This window comes from Pteropus alecto, unplaced genomic scaffold (genome assembly GCF_000325575.1).
Source record: "Pteropus alecto unplaced genomic scaffold, ASM32557v1 scaffold111, whole genome shotgun sequence".
NCBI classification, from domain to species: domain Eukaryota; kingdom Metazoa; phylum Chordata; class Mammalia; order Chiroptera; family Pteropodidae; genus Pteropus; species Pteropus alecto.
Genome location: NW_006431915.1, coordinates 5,925,434 through 5,948,805, shown reverse-complemented (window position 1 = coordinate 5,948,805; position 23,372 = coordinate 5,925,434). Strand labels below are relative to the sequence as shown.

Sequence of the window (23,372 nt, the reverse complement as noted above, 5' to 3'; positions counted from 1 at the left end):
TAAAGCTCTATGACTATTATTTTTAATGACTGCATGATATTCCATTGTACAGTTGGAAATATTATTTACCTACAGCCCTATTTTTTTTTTTTAACACTATGAGGACCACCATAAGCATACAGCTTTGAGCATGTCTGCTTTATTTCCTTAGGTTACACTCCTAAAAGTAGAATTGATGGGTCAAAGAATGTAAATGGTTTTCTAAACTTTTCCCTACTTGAGCCTCTGGAAGGTGGTAGCAATTGATATTCCTGCCCAGCAGGAGGCTACATAGTTCTCTGCATCCTTGCAACTTTCTGTTGTGGTTCTTTATCTTTAACGATCTAATAGATGAAAAATAATATCTCGAGTCTTTTAGAAACCTTAACTGTTGAGCCTGTGCATTTATTCTGTTCATTTTGTGAGCTACATGTTGAGTCTTTGGGGTGTTAAAATTTTCTTATCTAATGACAAGAGCAGATTTGCAAATTTTATAATCCTCTCTAGTGGCAAGTTCCCTCACTACAAAGAACTTAACTTATATTCTAGTCAAAAGATGAAAGAATATGCTGGAAACATTACTAGATTAGTAAAACAGAATAGAATGGTGTGTGGCAAAAAGATGTGGCAAAAACTCAGAGCAAAGATATAGACTGGAAGGATTGGGAAAAACTCCTCATAGATGGTGAGACCTAGACCTTGAAAAATGTGTCCTGTGGATGGCACAGAGGAAGAAGGATAGCATTCCAACAAGGGGGAGTGCAGGCTATGTACACATGGAATGAATGAATGAATGAATGAATGAACGAACGAATGAACAGAGAAAGCTTTAGTGAGTAATGGAAGATACAAAGCTGTTAAGACCAGAAGTCACAGAAAACCTCAAAAGAAACAACAGAAATTTGTAGAAACAGTACAGTAGCCACAAGGTAAGACATTTGAGGAATACTGACCTCGGATGATACAAAATGAACTGAAGTTGGGGAGATGAGTTAACTTCAGTAATAGTTTTTGTTTTGTCTCTCTTTGGTGGAGAGTGTGGCTGGGATGAGGCCCTAGATAGGATTGTAAAGGTGGGAATGGAGGGGAACAATCTCAAAAAAATTAAATCAACCGTACTTCATGGCCTATGAAATGCAAAGGAAGGGGAGCAGAGGGTTCTGAAGCAGAGAGTGGGCTAGAACTGGTGCCTCTAACAAAAATTAGGAAACGAGAGTAAGTTTGAGGGGAGAGTTAGGAACAAGGATGAGTGGCGGAGGAGAAAGTCTTTACCTGTACTACTATGTGCCTCTAGGTGGTTGAAATGTTTAATGGCAAGACTGTTGATATGGGAGATGGCTGCACAGCAGAATGACAGCTGAAGAAATGAGATTATCTCTAATTAGAAAGGGCAGCTTTGGGGATGCGCACAGTGAGGGACACATAATGTAATACTTGTTGTGTCAGCCATGAGGTAGTAGGAAAGGTCTAGGGGTTTGCCCCATCTTCATCCTTCATGCCTGTACACACCCCTCTCCCCTGCCCACCTCTGGATGATCAATTGTGCTGTTTTTGGAGAGGACTGGTTTGGCTTTGAAAGAAACAGCCAGGTTTTAGCATATAGCCATCCACAGTGATCCACAGACAAGGTGGATGCCACTTGTAATTGAGGGCTGCCCAGCTGTGCTTTTGCTTCATACTTTACCAAAATGTCTTCTCATCCATTATTTTTGCATCATGGAACTTCAGAGTAGAAAGAGACCTTCAAATAATGTCATCCATCCCCAATTTTAGAGATGAGAAAACTAAGACAGACCCACTAAGGAAAATGACTTGCCTCATATCACACAAAGTGGGAGTGTAACCAGGCACAAACTTTACTTCTTTTAAAATGACTTTTTCTCTTTTTTCTCCACACAAACTTGCCTTGTCTAGTCAAATAGCATGACTCACTTGCTCCTTTTCTTTCCTTGTCCTTCCATCTCTGTACATATTGCATAACCACTCCTTTAATCATTAAGCCCTTTAGTCAGGATCAAACAGACTTATCAAAGGTGGAATCCTACCACCACCCCCATGAAACAACATAGAACATGCCGTGACTGATACTAGGACCTGATGTAATGATTAATTGCTAGCTCCAACCAGTCAATAGAGCCAACAACCTCAAATCCCTTAGACACCATGACTAAGGAATTTTCTCCTGTATCACCTATAACCATAGAGGCCAAGTCTTTGAGCACTAGCTCACTAGTCTCCAGGCTTGGAGCCATTTCCTTTAATAAACTTTTACTTTCTTTGCTGCAAATCCCAGTTCATGCCTTATTTGGCTTTGATGCAAGCTGGCAAAACAAACCCCCTTTATTTCGGTAACAGGAGTGGGGAAAAAGACTTTCCTTTTAGCTTTCAAGAGAAATCCTGCTCACCTGGAGCACGAGTCTGTTGCCACAGATGCAGTTCTTTCACGAGCTCTTAAGAGAGGTGAGGCACAGGGACAAAGTACGCTTTCCACTTCGCCCCAGCTAAAATGCACAGATCACCAGCATATTGTTTTAAAGAATTTGTTACACATTTATTTTTTGTTTAAGATAAAAACATCCACTGTTTCTAAGAATCTCAGTACTTTTTTAAAATGTCAGTGTCCTTTCATTTCCATGTTGCAATCTACAATTCTTCACTCCTCTAACATGTTATTTTTGTTACCTTCTTCCTGACAGTGGGTTATTTTTCCAGAAAAGGAGCTTTAACTCTCTCTTCTCTATAAAAATAAATAATGGGAAGGTGTTTCTGCCAATGTTATGTCAAAATGGCAGTATATATCTTCGGTTTTCTAAAATGATTTAAAAAAAAAAAAAAACAGGAAAACACATTAACAGCTGTATCTAATGTGATACAGTATAACGTACCATAAAAAATTATTTCACTTCTTTATTCCCATTCCATTATCTTTAGGACTTAGAATAAAGAAACAGGAACTAAAGATTCACAAGTAGGCTTGTAGATTCAGCTTCTCCAGAGAGATTTTTACCAGCATTTTTGAGACTTTTGGAGGCAGTGGAACTTGGGGCTCCATGATATCCTTTTGAGCAACCATTCCAAGCATGCCTCTTTATTTCATTAAAAGTGTCTCTTCAGTAAATGTAGGCTTTAAACTAGTGAGTGGCTGATTATTCTGTTGTCTCTGAAAGTTTCTTTCCTGAGTTGTCATCTCAGCCACTTCACCTTGTACCCCAAAGGCAAGGCGGGGCAGGCAGCTGCTTTTAAAACACGCAGTTCCAACCCTAAGGAGCATTACTTTTTCCACTCTAGCACAGTACCTTGCACAAGGTAAGGAATTTAAATACCTATTAATAGAATAAAGAAACAATGGGTTTGTAATCATCAGTAAACACTCTATTACCATGGATTTTAATAAATGAGAATGATTCCTGTTCTCTGAAGGCAAGGAAACTCATTTATTGAGCATTTATTATATGCCAGCACATTCCCCTCATCTTGTTTCTCATAATAATTCTATGAAATAGTTAGTATCACTGCTATTAAGGATGAAAAAACAAGGTTCAGTGATTAACCCAATGTCAAGCTACAGGTCAGTTGCAGAGCCAGAAACCAAAGGTTCAGTGATTAACCCAAAGTCAAGCTACAGGTCAGTTGCAAAGCCAGAAACCAAACCATGGTCTATCTGGCTGCAAAGCCTGAGCCATCTGCTGCTTCCTGGTCACTCTTCTTGAGGTTATGAGAGAATGCTGAATGAGTTTTTCCATCCTGTAATGAAACCGGGAGGAGTCTGTAATAAATCTTAGGTCACTGACCTAAGACCATGTGATCCATTCCATACACAATTGTCAAGGATATTCTGAATCTTTTAAGTACTAAGAAGATGACTAAAGTTTTCAACTAAATGTGTAGGCTTTTTAATTAAATACCCATAACATTTCTCAATTGCAGGCAATCTAATGTTCCTCAGACCCTAAACCTATGTGAATTTGCAGGCTTACAGAATTTTAAATCTTAATTAAAAAGATCCCCTCATTTCACAATTGAGAAAACCGAAAAGATTAAATAACTTGTTTAGCAAAGTTTACTTAGTTATTAGATTCCAGATTTGGCCTTAGCCCGTATTTAAATGTGAAGAGTATCACATTTTGCAAATAAGATTACATTTCATCCACACGCAACTAGTTTGTATCAACACCAACATTTATCTGCACAATTATAGCTCAACAGAGACCATGTCTCATTTAATGTCTTAAAGTAACTACATCTATTTATAAGAATGTCTAATAAAAGCCATTTCTCTCTAACTTCCACAGAATTTTCAGTTTGGGGACAGCAGATTCGTTCATAACACTAGCTGATGGCTTGCAAGCTACATTATTTTCAAGGTTTGGGTGTTAAAAGTGTACTGCCCTTTCAGTCTTAAAACAACAACAACAACAACAAAGAAAATGAACTATGATTTTCTAAACATAAATTCAATAGTACTAAAATACCTGTTAATTCTCTAATCTCAACTATTTTTTCATGTAACATTTTAAAATCCCATACACCAATTGTAGTGTTTAAGATTCAAGTACGTACCTAATAGATGTGTCATGAAACGGTAGCCTGTGATTTGTAGAACTTGAATAATTCATCAAGGAATAAGACCAATGAGGAAAGGGTTAGTTGTTGAATCCGTTATGAAGTCATTAGACATGAATATAACCCTATGAGTAATTTTAGCACAGATCTCAATTATATGAAATGATAATAATAAATAGACAGCAATGAACAGCTATGTGCTATAAACTCCTGAATGCCAAGCAAAAAGGGAATGGTGACAGTCCTAAAATGAAGCACAAGAAAATTCTTCTAGCATGTGAGGTCGTGGGGTCCTCTACCCAGGATTTTATTCCAAATGTTTCTAAAATGGCAGAAATTGTTGTGGTTTTGGTGAGGGATGGCCCAGCATACTTGAATGACACTTGCGACAACTAACAGCCCTTCCTTTACTCTAGGATATTGAAGCCTATTTTGTTGATGGAAGGGCAGAGAAGAATCGTACGTAGTCCTTCCATTAAGGAGAGCCCATTCATCTTGACCCATGCAATATCGTGATTCCAAAGACCAACCAAATTTTTACCAAGTGAGCAGGCTACCAGGGATAATTCCAGAAATGACATTCTAGAAAATCAGGAATACAGCAATCTAGCAAAGAAGCAAAATAACATCTAAAGATACATTGTTTTTAACCAGCTAACCTTAATGAATGTTACCATATCTGGTCTTCTTATTTTTCCCTATCACTAGGTAAAAAATGCCTAGGATACCAGAAATTTCTTTGAAATTTTAACAAAGGGACAAGTGCCTGTATTTCTTTTGGTCCTTATAACATATGCCACATACTTCTGTTCTTAGATAAATACTATTGTGTGTTAAAGAGATGATAATGAATTCTAAGACAGGGGCTCTACAGACAACCACAGCACCCTTAATACACTGATCTATGGTTAAGACTTGGGTATTTGAGGTTTGAAACATAGCTTCTTATAATTTAGTTCTGCAATTTCTGTAATTTCTCCACCCTTCTAAAAAAGAATGGATGCATAAAACACTTTCATCTAAAGTTTATTAAAATATAAATATCATTTCAGAATTTCAGAGCTGCAAAAGGGCCCTAGTGATAATCTGGTCAAACTCTTCCCATGACTTTCTAATGAAGCAACTCATTAATAACTCAAAGATCAGATAACTCACCTCAAGTCTTTGTCTATAGTAGCAAGGCTGGAACTCTTGCCTCTTGCCTCTTTGTACATGTCACATATTTGGGCTGAGCTCCTGAAAGGACTAGTTTACTTTAACTAGAAAAAGACTCTACATATCTACTATATATACTAATCTTTTAAAATTATATAATACAAAAGCTATATGTTACTCTTTGATTTAAAATGTCATACCAACAAACTTGTGATATATTGCAATCATTTTATTAATATGAAGCAATGGGATAAATCCTTTACAGGAATATTGATTCACTACCATGAATGTGTATGGATACTTTAGGGCAGTATCATACTTGCTTCAAATTATGTGTGAATTACTTTCACTTCCACACGTATAAACATAAATACTTCATTGCTTGAAAGGACAGCACACAGCCAGGCACCTCTTCTTCCTGGTTTAAATGCATGTAAGTGCACTCACGTACAATGGATTTTTCACCACTCAAGGACTTCATAATATACGAACAACTTTTCAGAACACTATTTCTGCTCCATCATTTTTTAAATTGAAGTAGAGGAAAAGCAATACTATGGTACAAAAGACCTTTTTACAAGGTCTCTTCCGGAAAAGTGTCTGAGAATAGTAACCTAGTCCTATAATGACTGTCATCAAGATCATCCTACAAGGACATGAAGGTAGATTCACTCTCCTGGAGAGTTTCTGATCTTACTAAGAATATTATGACTAGGGAGAAAGACTCTCCTAGAGAGATATTTTAAACATATTTCAATCCTAGAATGACTATAATGGAGATGACATGATAGTTGAAATCATTTTGCTGAAGTTTGTGTCTAGAAAGACACTCAGAATAATGTAATTAAATGCGGTTATAATTTTTTATGTTTTGTGAAAATATTAGAGACCATGAAAGCAGAAAATGGAGCACCATAACAAAGAATAAAGAAACACTTGAAGAATACACTTAACACATAAAAATTTTAAATGGTATCTAATAAATTTTCATGTCAAATCTTTTAACTAAACATATAAAATTTTTAAATGGCAACGAATAAATCATGTCGAATCTTTTAACAAAATCCACAAATAGATTATAAAAATTGAACAATCATAAATGTCTGATGTATAAAGTTTTAAGGTAAAGTTTAAATTTCATCATTATTCTGTTCAATCAAATACTTGAGGAATTTTAGTTACCGCTGAGGAGCGGCTGATACATTTCTAAAATAACTCGGTTATGAAAATAATCACGGCTAAGTTTTGGCATTGTAGCATCCCAGCAATCTTTAGTCATCCACAAATGTTAACCGTCCAGGCCCTTCATTCTTCATCCATCTCCTGTATCTCTTCCATCTAGGGTCATTTGCCAATTTTTTCTTTAGCTCTTCTTTTTGTTCCTGTTTGTAGACCTGTGAGGATAAATAACGTTAATTGACTTTACAATCCAAAGGGAAACACTTATTGTTAGCTTTACGGCAGTTACATTTTTCAAATATAGGTTTAGGTAAAAGTTTCCAATCAATGTACTGGTTTGTCTTTTGAAGACCATGCACCTGAAAATACTAAGTGAGTAAGCGCTTTAACATTCAGTGTTAAATAAAAAAGAACAACTTGTTCAAGGACTAGTAGTTTTTTTGTCACCCATTTCTGTAACCTGGGAATACATTTTTTTCTCATTGATATCATATATAAGCCGAGTTTAAACATTTCCTCTCTATGATTCATGTCCAATATTAAAGAATCACACTTTATTTAGCATGGTACTCTTATAAATTTAACTGATGATTTTCAGTATTTGTTGATCCTAACCAAGGAACAAAATGACATTATATATACATTTGTTTCCGAATGTAATTTTATCTTCAAAGACAATGACTGGTTTTCAAAATGTTTTATTAAAGTTCCCAAAGAAGGTTAAATAAACCACATAGGTAAATAACGAAGAACATATGCATTTCTGTAACGTTTAGTGGATGTCAGCTGAAGCTAAATGGACAAATTTTCATAACCAGTTACAATCACATCAAATTTCAGAAAGAAATGTTTTTACTTCTAAATTTTAGGTAGTAATCACTAAGATAACCTCCTATAATAACATGATAATTCAGCTCAGAATAGTACTCTATGAAAGACAGAGGTTTTGTGAATTAGGCAGCTTAACCCACTTAAAAATTTTTCAAACAATTTAGGAGCAAAACAGTATGTTGCCTTCCATTTTTACGTTATTTATAAGCAGCCTGAATATAATTACTTGCCAAAACATTCTAGCAATTCATAGTAAGTTAAGTTACATAAATATAATTCGGACTGAAACTTTACTTTTAGTAAAATCTATTTAGGATACCACGTATAAAAAGGAATGCCTATGAAACTGAAAAAACAACTATATCTCAGCTTTCTTAAGAAGGATTCAGTGTCCTTTATTCTTACATTTAATATATTAACCAATTAATTTTACCCAAAACCTAAAATAATACTATGGTGACATTACTAGTTCCTTTAGGACTTTGGCTAAGCAGCTGATCACCTAGAAGTAATTGCTATAGCTGACAATGAAGAATATAGCATTTATTAAAATGCCCAAAGTTTAGAGGCATTACGGTAAGTCAATTTAATTTAAAATAAAAGTAATTTTTCATACATATGTTGTTATTCGGAAGATTCTGTGCTCATTTCATTTTGAAATGTAGTTATTTCAACAAAATTTCCATCTCTTACTCCTTCTCTGTTTTTTAAAGCTCTGTGGCTAAGTTTATGTGACTGGAAGGAAATTTGGGGAAGAGCAAATTTTAGCGCAATTAATAGAAAGTTGTAGACACCCTTGCAAACATATATTCCTACTGCAGTTTAACACAACAAATTAGACCATTCTTAAGTCTTTCAGCATTTTTATTACCCATTAACATTCATCTTAAAAAGACAAATTACAGGTTAAAGACCCACTGTCCCACTATAAAATACAGTCATACTTTCAATAAAAGTAAGATCTTTATTCATTATTTAGCCCTTGGACTTGAGAAATTTGAGCATACTTCTGGGATCCCTTATCATACACCCAATTTTACCTTGGTAAGGAAGATGACACTAAAATCACAGCAGATTAATTACTCACCTCATAATTCTCCTTTATCCAGAGCTCCCGTTTAAGAAAAGTTTCTTTCTGATGGTCTTCTAGACTATCAAACTGAGACTTTGACATCTTCATAGATTTACGTATGATATATAGTCTTTCTTCTTCCCCATATTCTTTGCCTTTGATATTAAAATTATAGATCCAACGGCAATACCAGACTATATATGAGCACAGGTGAAGGGGAGCTAATAGAATTTGAAACAGGAGAAGATCACGTATCTGGGGCTTCTGATAGCCACCCTTTATATCTATTTTACTTTTTATAATCTTCTTTATAATGTTCTCCTCCTCATCACGAATTTCTTCTTTGGACTTTTTGTTTCTGCCCTTCTCTTTGGCTTTTCTGAGCAACCCCTGCTGCTTGGCAATCTCCATGGCTTGGATACGGTACTTGGGCACTGTGGCCAGGTAGCCGATTGCTTTATCGTAGCTATTCCACCAGCTGAAAAACTAGAATATTTAACAAAGAAAAATGGGTCATTTTTATTAGCAAAATTCATCTTGGGGAATACCACCATCACCACCCTCCTCCCCCGCAGAAACCTATTCTGATTAAAAACAAGGACCTCAATCATCTTAGTAAGTAAAAGACACAATTGAATGCCCCTTTATACCAGGCTGGATACGTCAGGTAGGCCCTGAGCTGAGCCAAAAAGCCATTAAATCAAGCAGGGATACTGAAGATCAGAGAATAGGTTGATGGAATCACCAAAAAATTATATATGTATTGCTAGGGTATTACATAATATGAAACAGGAAAGTAAAATTATCCCTGCTCTCTTCTTTGAAAGGATACTTCTACAAAAGCTGATATATTTAAAATATACAACCTTAAGTTTTCAATAGAAATTATTTTTGTTGTATAAATTGAATCTCATTTCTGGATATTAAACTAGAGAAGCAATTTTCAAACTAGCAAATTGCTTCACTCTAGTCACCTGACATGTTCTTTTCCTCTAAAGGAGTATATGATAGGTGTGGTTACTTTAAGGGTAATGGTAGGAAACACTCATTTCAGGCCAAAGGTAAATTTTTATGATATTTTATAACAACATAAAAGGCTGTAGCTCTTGCCTATGGCCATGCCACCCTGAACACGCCCTATCTCGTCTGATCTCAGAAGCTAAGCAGAGCTGGGCCCGGTTAGTACTTGGATGGAGGAGCCAGGTGCTGTAGGCATTAAAAAAAAAAAAAAAAAGCTGTAGCTCGCTATGTATGTATGTATGTATTTAATTTTTGGCTGTAGCTCTTTTAATCTATTTGAGTAGCGTTCGACTCGAGCAAAAGCACTCTTAGCAGGCATATGAAATGGATGGGGGAATGTATTGCTACAATGATAGCAAGCACTACCTGACAGGTGTCAAGATTTGTTAGGTCACATTAAGTAGTTCAGATTTTTCCTAAGTTTAATGGGAAATTATTGAAAAGTTCTACAAAAGCAAATGATATGATCAGGTTGACATCCACTCTGGCTGTTAAATGGAAAATACTCTAAAGGAGGCAATCAGAAAAAGAGCCATCGTTGGGTTTTTTGGTAGTTATACAACATTCATCATCAATTTCTTGGATTTCCCACTGATAAAGATTCAATATTACCAACTGGTTGAATAAATATCTTTCTAATGTAAAAAAATTAATCTCAACTAGAAGCAAAATTTTACAAAAAGGTACTTCTAGTTCAGTTTTAATGATTGGCACCTGTCACTCAAGCACAAACATGTCGACACATATCCAACAATACACACCTGAAACAATGAAATAGCACACACACTGAACAAAATCACAAGTCTAACATCCACTTTAGGGGCTAAGCGCCTGCTGTAGTAGTGATAGTAATGACTATAGTATTCTTCTGGGTGATCCAGCATGTAGTCATAATCTTTTCGTGTTTCTTCATCCTGTAAAATAACAAAATATCCCATTTCACAGACATTTCATCAAATGGCCTTAGTTTATAATCTGTTAAGTCAAACCTAGAATTTTATAATTATGTTAGGTTAATCTGAGTAAAAGAACTGAAACTGTCAAAATTAAAAAATTGTCCATCACTCTTCAGAGGCACACATAAATTTGTTTCCAGAACTTTAACGTTAACTATAAAGCATCATAAAAACATCTCCCTAAAGTCTTGAGTATTGTTAGTCCCTTGGAAAAATAAAAACTCTTTAAGAACAACAATGTCTTTTTAGCCAGTGTTGCGCTAATAAGGATATCATCCATCATGTTCTTATAACTATGAGCACGCTGACACCTACTCTCAATATCTGTTGATAGGAAAAAAATGTTTATCTCTATTGCACATATTCAGTCATTTTCCAGCCTCACGTAGAAAGTTTTCTGTTGAAAGCGATGACTAAGATGGCAAAAAGCAGATGAAGGCAGTCTGTGCCTACAAAACTGAATAATGTTCGTCTCCAAGAAATACCGATGCAGCATAACGGTCAGTCTGGCTTTGTGGGAAGTGTTTAGCCTCTGAGCCTCACTGTCACTTGTAAAATAGAGATAATAATACCTGCTCTACTAATTTTACAGAGTTGTTTTGAATATAAAATGACATACAATATACAAAAACATGTTACAAATACATAGTATTTTACTATTATAACACACTGTCACAGCCCACTTCAGGAATAAGTTAAAATATACATAATTATACAAATGTTGAAAAAATTATAGCATTCTGAAATGCTGCTCTGAATGTTCACAAATAAAACACTTCTTAAAACCTTCTCTAACTTTAATCGATTTCTAACAGGGATAAATGCCACTCTTTTACTGAGCTACAGAGGTTGAAGAGCTATTAAACTAGGTTGTGATTTGCTTTTTATCGCAGAGGAAACCTATTTTGTCTTGTGTCCAAAAAATGTTAAAAGACTAAAACCACAACAAATTCTTTACTCTCTATAAGTGAGTGATTACGAAAACAAAAACCTTTTTTCATCTAGAGAATTTCTTTTTTAAGATGAATTATTCAACATCCATAAAGTTACAGATTCTTAGCCAATGGCATTTCAAAATTTACACCTAGTACTTTGCTACCATAGGGGTTCTGGGGTCTGTTCAGAGCCTTCTCTTGAGTCTTCCAACATGCAGTTCTGTAGATTTAAAGTAAGTTTGCTAATAACAAAAAAATCTTCCCTATACACGTTAAAATCATTATATATTTTAGATTAAGAATTCTGAATTTGAATAAGTGCATTCTCAGTGACAATTCTATTATATTCATTATTCGAAATATTTTTAACCTCTGACTAAAATTTGAAAGTAGGTAAACTATTATATAGTATAGGTAGATGTAAATACATTTAAAGTCTATTCCATGGCACTATATAGAGGGCCAATATGAGAACTGTATTATATAAGAAGGGCTGAGCTCAGGCTATTATTTTCAAATTCTCTCCTTTTATGTTCATTTCTGTCAAAAAAGATTTTCTTGTGGCAATTGCTACATACCTCAACTGTCAATCCATATTCCTCTATAATTCATTATCATATTCTAGAGCTTCTAAACTAAAAGGTTTAAAACTTTATAGGTCATAATGATAGCTGTGAAGACTAAAGCCCATGTCTCTTGATGTATCTCTCCATTTTTTTTTTTTTTTTTTTTGCTTTAGAGCTAATTTTACAGAAGTACTCTGCTTTTGGCCTGAAAGCTTGACTTTTAACTCAGCCTCCCAATCTTGTCAGATGCCCTTTGAAATGTATTTCTTCAAACATGATTCTTCTCCTTGCTCCAACTAGATTACAGGTAATTTTGAAACTGACTGCCACACTGAGTTCAATTCCTACAGACCTCCAGCATCACTATCTAGGCGGAGCCCTTTCCCCAGCCTGACTGTACCCTGCTGGTTGAAGTACATACAACAAGATCTTTGAGTGTCACTGACATCTGCTATGTGAATGTCGTGCCTCCAATGGCTACCCTTTCTTCTTTGTTCTCTTAGTGAAGGTCACGATTCACAAGCATTTCACCCAGATCTTCCCCCAAGGTCACCATCTTCTCACTGGTCCCTGGATTTGTGACTTCGTCAAGTTCTGTGCTCCTCTAACAGGATGGTCACCTAAAGCTCCAGCAACTCCAAAATCTACACCTTGTGTCTAGCCTCTCTACTGCAACCAGAGGCTACAGAGAGTCTAATCAGAGCCCTCTAACGAGTCCTCAGACTACCTAATTTCTACAAAAGGCTTGAGGGTCAAATCTGACTTCTCTTAGGGTAGTTTCCTTTTCCTTGGGGTCACCATAAATTTATGACCCTGTTTTGGTCATGATTAGAGATAGAAGGCTGGCCACCTCCTTGTTACAGCATTTAATCAGCCAGAATCTTTACTCGGGTGTATAGCTTTCTCTCTAGAATGAAGAAAATGGTTTTAGGCTCAGACATACATAACGCACTTTAGAAGGTGTTCAAGGTTGGCACAAATTAGAGAATTAGGAGCTTTCAACAGCCTAAGTCAAAATCCTACTCATTAGTAACCTACAAAGTTAAAAATCAACCTAGTAAGAACATAAGAAATGTTAGCAAAAAAGAAAAAACAGAGACTGGGACTCAATTAGAGAGCTACAGGCACATACTTAAAAACTACATATTTATTTTTTTTCTCCTATCCATCTCACAACTAAGATAGTCCCCCAAAAAAAAAAAAAAAAATTGTTTTAACTTCCACTGCTTCCCCATGACTAACAAGGTTAAGACAAAATTTCCTTGGCAACCAACAAGGCCTCTATAACTGGCCCTTTCTTACCTAGCAACATATCATCACTCTCCCCTCTTTTGTCCATAGCAAACACTCAGTAATTTCAGGAATTGTGTCCTTCCAATACCTGTATGAGACAGCTCCCGCATACCTGTCTTTGAACACAGAATTCTTTCTAACTCAAATGCCCACCCCTTTCTTTCAACCTCATGAGCTCCTACTAATCCTTTAGTACACAAATGTTACTGCTTCAGATAGAGTTAGACCACCCTTATTACACATAGTACCTATGTATTATAGCACTTATCACATTGTAATCACCAGTTTTTCTTCTCCTTGATGAGAACTTCTAGAAGATAGGCAGGGTAACTCATTAATCTCTGTATATCCAAGGCCTAGCACAATGCCTGGCAATCAGTAAACGTCATTTTACAGATGAGTGAAATTTTGTAAAGGCTCTCCCTCACTGCAAACATCACTCCAGCCACACAGCTCTCTCTCTAACCAGAAAAGCTGGATGGGTGACTATGTCTTCAGCTTAGCAAAAATGACTGCCTGATTGCATAACTTATAAAAGTAGGCTACTGTGGCTTAAATAGCTTAAACCTTAAAACAGTTTAATATCTTACCTTTCAATAAGGTAGTACTTTGTCTTTCAGCAATTTTGTGGATCTTAAGGTCTCAGGGTCAGGAAGATTCCAACTTCTTTCCAAAACCAAAACCTTTATACTCGTTTCTTCCTCCTCTCTGTCCAGAGCCTTGACAAGCAGGACAATAAGCTCCTTGTTTCTAATCTCTACAGGAAAAAATGGTGCTTCTGCTGGTGTCCATTCCACTCCCAATCCTCTTGGACATATGCAGGAGGACTGGAACATAACCACCAATATCTAGATCAAAAGTGAACAAAAGGAAACCCACAAGCAAAGAAAGCACGGAACCCTTACTTCTCTTACGAAAATGATCATTCCCCCCTCCCCAGAGGCAAAAATATATTACATTCTTGCCCTTGATAGAAATAATGAATTGTTTGATCTCAATAAACATAAATTGCAATAATTTGATATTGCAGCCAGTTTTACATTTAAAATTTTCTATCACACAGATAGTAGAAACCGTTTTAGGATGTTAACGGCCAGGAAACAATAATATATGGAAACACAGTCATATTTTGTTCATTCTTAAAAATATATATGAATCCTGTTTTTTACATAACTGTACGCATACAAATGATCCTTTAAAAAAATAACAATCTGTTACCCTAAATTTTTTTCCAGGCCATTACATCCCACTAAAAAAGAAGAAAAGTAACTGCTATCAGTTTCATTTCTTTTTTGGTTCCCTGCCCGCCAGTCACTAGTGCAACTGTCTTCTCAGTCTACATGTGATGTCAATAACTTCCATGATTTGCAGTATCACATATACATTAGTGACACTCACACCTGTTTTTCCTGTGTCCTCCTATTTTCAAAGATTTGATCATTTCCTAAATATAACAAAAATATCTCAAATTCAACATGCTCAAAGCCCAAATCTGTTCTTCTGTATGTCAGTAAATAGAATAATTATCACCATCAACTTGGTTACCTGAGCTTTTAAAAACTTTAATCATTTTTCAATTCACTGAATAATCATGCAGGACATTAAGCCTTGTGTTTAACTCAAAAGAGGATAAACAGACAAATAAGATGAGGTCCTGGCCTCAACAACTCTCCCCTCCAGAAGAATCTAGCAAGACAAGCACAATTTGATGTGCTGTGGAACAGAGGACTGACTGACTCACTCTGCCTGAAACCACTGGTCATGGGATTCACAGAAGAGATGAAATGAAATGATCACTTGCTGGATCTTGGAAAGCAAGTAAGATGTGATAAAACTTGTTCCAGGCAAAGAGAACGGCAAGTGTTAAGGTACAAAAGAATCAACGAATATAATGGATTCAAGTGAAGCGTGAGTACTGGGGGAATTTAGGAAGAAAGGAATAGTAAATGTGATCAGGAAGATAGGTTTGGATAAGAACTGTAAAGGATCTTATATGCCACACAAAACGTTAGGGTGTTAATTGTCCTGCTATTCAAAAACAAAATGTTTTAAAGTATGAGACTAGTAGCATTGAGTAGAAGTATATAATTTTGAAGATAATTGATAGTATTGTAAAGAGTGAAATGAAGGAGAAACAGGTTTTAGAGACTAAGTAGAAAAGGACTTAGTGATTAAAGAAATACAAGCATCGCATTGAGCATAATAGTGAAGTTTTTAATTATAATTACTGTGTGGACCACGTTACTCTAAGATAAATACAGAGGATGAAGACAGCAAATTTGGAGAAGACGCAGGGGGATATTGTAGAAGATTCTGAAATGGGGAGAAGAAATAATTACTGGATATCTTTTCAATCCCTGGAGGCTCCAGGGATTATTTATTCCTCTAGGAAAGATGCCCCTTTGTCTCTGAAAAGTCTATTATAACTTTGTAGAGACAGAAGTAACTTATAGAAAACTGGAAGTAATGCAAATAATTCTTGTTCACAGAAAGATATATTCTGTCCACTGTAATACAACTGATTATTGCCTTATTATGTGGGTCAGTTTTATAGTCAGGTCAGCAGCATTCCTTGTCTGAATATAACTGTGTGGTACTTTTTCTCTTTTAAACCAGTTTTAACATCTTACTGGTTCCCTCATTAACAAGTTAAAAAAAATTTCTGATACATGTCCATTTTGTATTTGTGTGAGAGTTGTGATTATATCCTCTTTTAAAATTTATGCTTTAACAAAGATAACAAGACTGATTTCAGACATGTTTAATTTGGGGTACCTGTGCTACGGGTGAGAGACTATTGAAAATATAAACCTAAAGAATATACAGATTTTAGAGTTGTCAAGGATTTAGCTGAGTTTCATAAGGAAGAGCTTAGAAAATAAAGAGTACCCAAAAGACAGAGCTCTAAGGAAAAGCAATGCTTAAGGTGTAGTTAGAGGAAAGGGAGACTATAAAAAGACTGACAAGAAATGGCTAGAAAATAGGAGAAATGGGAGAGAATTACATCAAGGGAGAACATCTTAAAGAACTACATGATCAACAACATCAAACGCCACGCATAGTTCCAGGAAGAAGAAATGAAGAGCAGCCCTCAGACCTGACGCTTGGAACGCCACTGTTCACCTTAACAGTTATAGTATGTGTGTTGATGTACTTGTCAGTCTACGACAGCATGAATGAAAGGGAGATGAGGAAGCAAAGACAGTCAGCAGTGAAGAAAGAAAGTTGCGCCCAAAGCTTTAACAGAAATTAAGTGAAAGGAACGTAAAATGAACCAACTAAGAGACTCTTAAGTTACCAACGAGGAATGAGATTCCAGAAGAAGATGGTAGAAATAAAATCAGTTAGCCACTGATACCTTCCTGCCTTTCCGAACCATCCTCAATATTGTTCCTAGAATTTTCTTTCTGAAACAAACATCAGATTGTGTTATTTCTCCACTTCTAAACCTCTAATAACTATTCAATACATAAAATTCAAACTCCAGAACATAGCTTAAAGAGTTGTTCATCATGTGATCCCAAACTATGTTCCAGCCTCCCAAAACACTCTCCTTACAATGTACCAGACAAGCTTCTTACCTAGAAGTAGCAGATCCCCTGAAGTCTATGAAAAAATGAAATAAGGGTCTTTGTGCTATGAATATCTCAGAATGTTCTGTTGACCCATGATAAATCTGTACAAGCTAAATTAATATGTCAAGTGCTTGAAAGGAGACCACACTTTCTAATAAACTTTCTAATAAACTTTTCTAATAAACTTTCCTTCGATTCTAAAAAAAAAAAATACACACACACACACGTTAAGTGCTCAGTTTCTGGCTAGAATTATATCAACTCAGTAGTTTTTGTTCATCAAAAGCTCTGATTGTGGATAATATCATGTCACAGCACTAGAATTAAACACATCTGGTATATAATCAGCCTTGGCCACAGTAGGGAATAACAGCTGAAATGAAGGGATCCATATAAGATAAACAACACTTATGCGTTCACAGCAAAAACAGCAAATGTGGCACATAAAGTACCACATGCTTCTTCTGAGCCCATGGGAAAATCACTATCAGACACATCGTCTTTCCCAGTAAACCCAGACAAGGCCTCTAAACCTTTACAAGTGTTCCAGGGACTCATGACGAATCAGAGTTGGCATGTGAAATGAAAACCATCTGCTATCAAGTTTATTTAATTTGGCTATTTATCAGCATCACAATTTGTCCCGACCTGCAGGACCTAGTTATTGCGTAGAACCCGAGGAGGACCGTACCTTGAAGAAAACATGGGCGGGAGAAAAGAATGGAGGCAAGACAGTATTCTGATCAAGCCTCAAAATTTTATTCAGCAGCAAGAGTATTTATACAGGGCTAACAAAGGGGGGCAGGGCTAGCTGGGCGGGAGAGTATCTGTCACAGGCGCATTGGTTCTTAGCTGGTGGGGTGAGGAGTGGTAAGGGTTAGAGGGAGTGGGAGTGAAGGAGGGAACTGTAACTCTGGGCTGGGCTGACTGCTAGGGGGCTAACAAGATGCAGGATGCAGATAAGGCCTCGCCTAGTCACAAGATTCTTTTTTCTTAGTTTTGGCTCCCAACAACAATTGTTATAAAGTTTTATATCATTTCTATTATTTTTATGAATACCGAATTATTATGAATAATTAAAATCTGGATCGATGCTGGAAAAGAAAAATAGTTGTATTAATAAGTGCAGTTAAATTTTCCCCCCAAAAAAGAAAGAGTCCCTGGGAGAAATATGATAAAAATAATCCTTGTTGGAGAAAACACTCATTACCATGCTGCCTCATCAAACTACATCTCGGTCCTGGGATAAGCCATGATTTTATTGATCAAGTTTTTCCTCTACCAGAAATGTCCCTTCACCATTAACTTTGGTGACTATTCAAAGAGTACACTCTTCTCCAAGCCCCCAAGAATAATTGTGTCCTCTCAGTGCTGTGATATAATCTACACATATTTGTATTATGTAACTTAAATAAATAATAACCAAACAATAGTATCTGTCTTTCCTTGTTATATTAAAAGCTTAATGACAGGAACTCTGCCCTTTTCACTGTTATGATCTCCTCCCCCAGCACCTATGTCAGTACCAGTTAGAGAATAGGGTAAGAAAATATACTAAGAACAATAAACAGCAACATAAAAAGGGCCGAGTTCAGAACTCTCCTTTTTGCCAAATTCTTCCTAAGTGGGTGCTGAAGCCCTGCCACATCAATCAGACTGATAGAAAAAAAAAAAAAAAAGAAACTCAGGTGTTGTGACTTCTCTGCCAAGACGAGCTAGAATAGAAGGCGCTCTCTTAGCTTCTTAATAACCTTTACGCCAGTAATACTTCCAAGGCCTTTTCTATGTTCTTCTCTGTGGTCTTGCAAAATGCAGTCGAATGCATTTTAGACCAGGCATTTCAACTACTACTTTCTCATTTTCTACCAACCATAGTTTCACGTGCATCCTTTCCACCTATTATTCCCTCATCTGCTTATGTTACGCCCTTTCTTATTTTATCTATTTCATCCAATTCTTATCTATATTCAAGAATGATTAATGTTCTCACTTAAAAACCCTCAAAACACCATTTCTCTTTAAAAATAGAAGTGCAATTTTTCTCTCATGCAGGAATATTTCATTTATACCCAACCAGTCTACTTCATCCATACATCTCTTTAAAACTACAATTAATTTGACGTAAAATGCTAAAGTTGGCTTCATATAACAATGTCAAAACACCAGAAATCCACTTTCGATTTTCATTCTATCTGAATCTATCTCTAGATACGAGTTCTTAGTTAACAAACATTCATTTTCTGATGTGCCAGACACTGTGCTAGGTCCCATGGATTTAGTGGAAACGGGGAAGGGTTACTCAATATTTACAGTGCAGTGTGATAAGTGCTATATCCACATAAAACAACCCAATGTTGACACAGCAAGTGAGAGTCCGTATACTTAACTTCCAAAGTCCATGATTCCCTGGATCCCCAGTAGTCAAATACACTAAATAATATTTCATTGTCTTCACTCATATCATGAAGTAAATATAAAGCAGTGTGTGAAATCATAATGGTTTGAAGTCCTTTTTATGGTTCTCCTCAATCCCTCTATGCAGACAGAATCTCTGTTGTTAAAATAACAATGACCAAGTGTGATATCTCCTTGTCTTACCAAATGTATTTAAATCGCATTAGAGTACTTATTTTTTAACAACCACCATCTTGACCAAGACAAGATAAATCTTACACAAATTTTCCCATTTGGTGATATATTTATTAACAACATTCAGAGATCCTTGGTTATTAGAAGTTTTGGTAGAACGCCACTGTACGGTTATAAGTATATAATACAGCTTCTTATACATGTTAAAAATATTAAAGAGACTCGAACAGACCAATAATAAGAGAAATTAACAAGGTTATGAAAAAATTATGGGGGAGAAAAAAGCTCCTAGCTCCAGTGAATTTACAACTAAATTAATTCTGATTTCAAGAAAGAAACAGTTTCTGTTAGGTACACTGTTCCAGAGATGGAATCTACCTGTGCACTCTGCAAAGCAAATACAAAGTCAACTTTTTCCTCCATATGCCAACATAATTAAACATGATTGGGAAGGGCATAGTCTTCCCAATCTCCTCTCTCTTTTTTGGCTGGCTCTGTAGATAAGTACACCTCTCACACAGTTTACTGTTCTGCTTTATGGAGAAAGATATAGTATGCAACAAAAACTGCAAACAAATGAAATGCAGTCCCAGGTCTGCGGTCGCTGCCTCCAAAAGATGACACGTGGAATTCTAGGTAGGCTTCTGCACCTCATCTTTTTCTAGAGCCACTAGGACTCATCGACTTCTCCCACTATTCTATCTGACCTAATATTAGCAAAGGCCACAAAGACTTCTTATCCCTCACAAGTTCTTTCCAGCCTGCAGATTTAATCCATGCAAAACAGTTATATCCCCATTGCCTCAATGGGATAATTTGGAAGGCTGAGGCCATGCGAATTAGATGACCCCAGTTCATTAGATCTTTGCGTTACCCAGAAATGATATTCTCTGGCAACTTTCTCATAATTTCCCATTATAACAGAAGTAAAATCAGACTACCCTGTTTGTTTTTAATAACTTCTTCCACACACAGAAAGTCAAAGTCTTTTCCCTTATTCCAGTAGAGGGATCTGAATGAAGTTTTTTAAAAAGTTTGCTGAGGTGTTTCAATTAGAAGTAGAATCCATGTCTATTTCTACCAATTTAAAATGGGGGTTTTCATAGAACTCAGCTAAGTCTGATTTTGAAGGGCCCAAACTATCCTCAAACATCCTTTTTCTCTCATGGATAATTTCCATTCTCTTGCCATACTGAATGGGGGTGGGGAAACTATAGAACTCTCCCGCACTCCTTACATCAGTGCCACTCCATACTCTAATTTCCTGTTTGGAGGCATTTGTAGCTACGACAAATTTCCTGTGGAAATCAAAAGTAAGTGTTACTCTCTCCAGACATACTAGTTTTTAACTGCCCAAAAGTTCCTTATTCTCGAGGGGATAAATTATTTTATTAGCTGAATGATCAATGCTAAACTTTAGGGGTAGAAACCTTTAGAGGCAACTATTACAAATCTACCAGGTCGGCCTCTGAATTTGTCTCTTCAAGAAAATGGCAAGAACTGAGTTTTGAGGTACCTACCAGGAAGAATTTCTCTGCTTTTTGGCACTTGTTTTACTAATATGCTCACCATTCTCATGCCAAGTCTACCCATCTCCAACCACAGCAGAAGGCACAGTTGCTAGTGTTTCTGCTGTCCTTCCTTCTAGAAGTTCTCCACCTGTCCTGTGTTTATTTATATGCCAACAGGGCTTTGGAGGACCACCAGCAGGCCTTCTGGTTGTGTTTGGACCATTCTCTTTCCTCAGTGCACAAAAACACAAATTGGAGCTTCAGATGCTGGGCTGCCCTGGATGGAGAAGTTCTTTCCTATTTTCATGAAGTCTTTCCTAAATAATTCTTTATCCTAAATAATAGGCAACTAAGCCATCTGGCTTCAGGACCCTCCCAGCCCATCACCCACCCATTCCTCAGTTAATTGCCAATAAAAATTACAATCCTACCAATGCTAGTGACAACTCAGCGAACTAGTCACTTTATGACTCCATATTATCTAAATTGTTCTGAGAAGCATGAATGAAGAGTCCTTAACTTCTTGACTCAGAATTTTCAGCTCTGGAAAGCTAATCTGGAAAAATAATCCATGGTTAAATTATAGTATACCCACTCAAAGTAGTCATTTAAAGCAGACTATATTGTAACATGAAAACCTTGGCCTCAAAAAAAAAAAAAAGGCTAGACAGAAATACCTTACAACTACAATTGATGTTCCATTAGCATGATGGGGCCCTTGAAGAAGTAAACTTCCATCAAATATGATTTATAATTTGTGATTTCTTCTATGGTTTGCTGATTTTTGCAGTAGTAGAAGAAAACAGGATCTGGCTAAATCTCCTCATCCCCACAGTTCTCAATAAAGCTTTTTGTCAAATGACTACATACATACTCAAAATATTTCCTGCTAGACATTCTGTCTTGAACACCAAGTCATTAAGCACTTATTTGCCGGTCCTGCGTATGGGGTTTCTCATACTTATTTAATCCTCATAAAAAAAAACCTTGTGAAGAGGTATCATGGCCTCAATTTTGCATATGAAGAAACAGCTACAAGTCACTATCCAAGGTCATACTGGGGTATCAGAGCCAAGAGTCAAACATCCGGTCTTTCGACTGGTTGGTTGCTCATTGTTCTTTTTAGTGTTTTTCTAGATCCTTAAACCCACGATTAAATGTTACAATTAATATCATCCCCAGAAACCAAGTTTCTGTCATGTAAAACTGGCGCTCTCACACTGTCACTCAATATTGAATACCTTTCCTGTGTCCTACCGCAGATCCTGGTAATAATCACTCTGTTTTCCGAATGTGGGCTGCACGTTATTAAAATGCTTCCGCTAAATCGTAAAGGCCCAAGATATGTTATATGCCTTGCATAACAAGGGCTCGAGGAGGTTCCTATTTTTGTCAGTGGGCTGTGTGGGCTTCTACACAGGGCCACGTGGGAAGGCGCGAGCGTCCTAAGGGTGGTGGTGGTGCCCTGCACGGGGATCACAGATCTCGCTTCGCCGTGCGCTTCCCGGGCGGGTCCTTGCAGCCCACCCGTGGCCCAAGGCCTCACCTTGAGAGTCTCGTAGGCGGTCGCCACCAGCAGGAAGGCCTCTTCGGCGCTCTGCGGCGTGCGCCCGGGGCCCTCGTCGCCAGGCTCCGGACGGTAGCGGTCGGGGTGGTAGCGCCGGGCCAGCTGCCGGTAGGCCCGCGCGATCTCCGCCTTGCCGGCCGTGCGGCTCACACCCAGCACCTCGTAACAGTCGCGCGTGCCGCAGTAGAGCCCCTCCACCAGGGCCCCTGCGGGCCGCGCCAGCAGCAAGGGGGGCAGCAGCACCAACCAGCGCCGGCTCGCAGCCCCAGCTCCCCAGCGCCGAGCGAGCGGCGCCCCCATCCCGGCCTCGGCCGCAGCTCTGCCGCCCCAGCCGCTCTCCCGCACTTGGCGGCGCGCCGAGCTCGGCCGCGGGGCCCAGTTCCACGTCAGCTACAGGCGCCTCCGCGCAGGCGCACGGGGCGCTGCTGCGGCAGCCGCCTCCTTCGCGACCGTTGCTAGGGCGAAGGACGCCTTAGCCACCCGGCCGCTGCTGGTATGTCGCTGAGCACCTTCCTAAACCCAATGGCCAGAGGATTTATCCTTAGTCGGACCTAAAGGCGCAATTCACCAGCGTGTGCAGA

General features: G+C 37.5%; 1 protein-coding gene across 1 annotated transcript; it reads right to left on the bottom strand.

Moving 5' to 3' along the window:
- Positions 1–5,551: 5,551 nt before the first annotated feature.
- On the bottom strand, positions 5,552–23,109 carry LOC102893219 (dnaJ homolog subfamily C member 25). The gene is made up of 4 exons (XM_006906103.3): positions 22,771–23,109; positions 10,561–10,713; positions 8,795–9,265; positions 5,552–7,091 (listed from the first exon to the last, which is right to left on the bottom strand). Exons 1-4 carry the CDS (start codon positions 23,089–23,091, stop codon positions 6,969–6,971), a joined length of 1,068 nt encoding a protein of 355 aa, XP_006906165.1. The 5' UTR covers positions 23,092–23,109; the 3' UTR covers positions 5,552–6,968.
- Between the last annotated feature and the right edge of the window lie 263 nt (positions 23,110–23,372).

Excerpts from the sequence above, each read along its gene's own strand:
- LOC102893219 (XM_006906103.3), bottom strand. The coding sequence starts at position 23,091 with ATGGGGGCGCCGCTCGCTCGGCGCTGGGGAGCTGGGGCTGCGAGCCGG. Across the intron at positions 10,714-22,770 it reads CCGCCTACGAGACTCTCAAG|GATGAAGAAACACGAAAAGA; the intron begins GTGAGGCCTTGG and ends GTTATTTTACAG. Across the intron at positions 7,092-8,794 it reads GGATAAAGGAGAATTATGAG|GTCTACAAACAGGAACAAAA; the intron begins GTGAGTAATTAA and ends TTATCCTCACAG.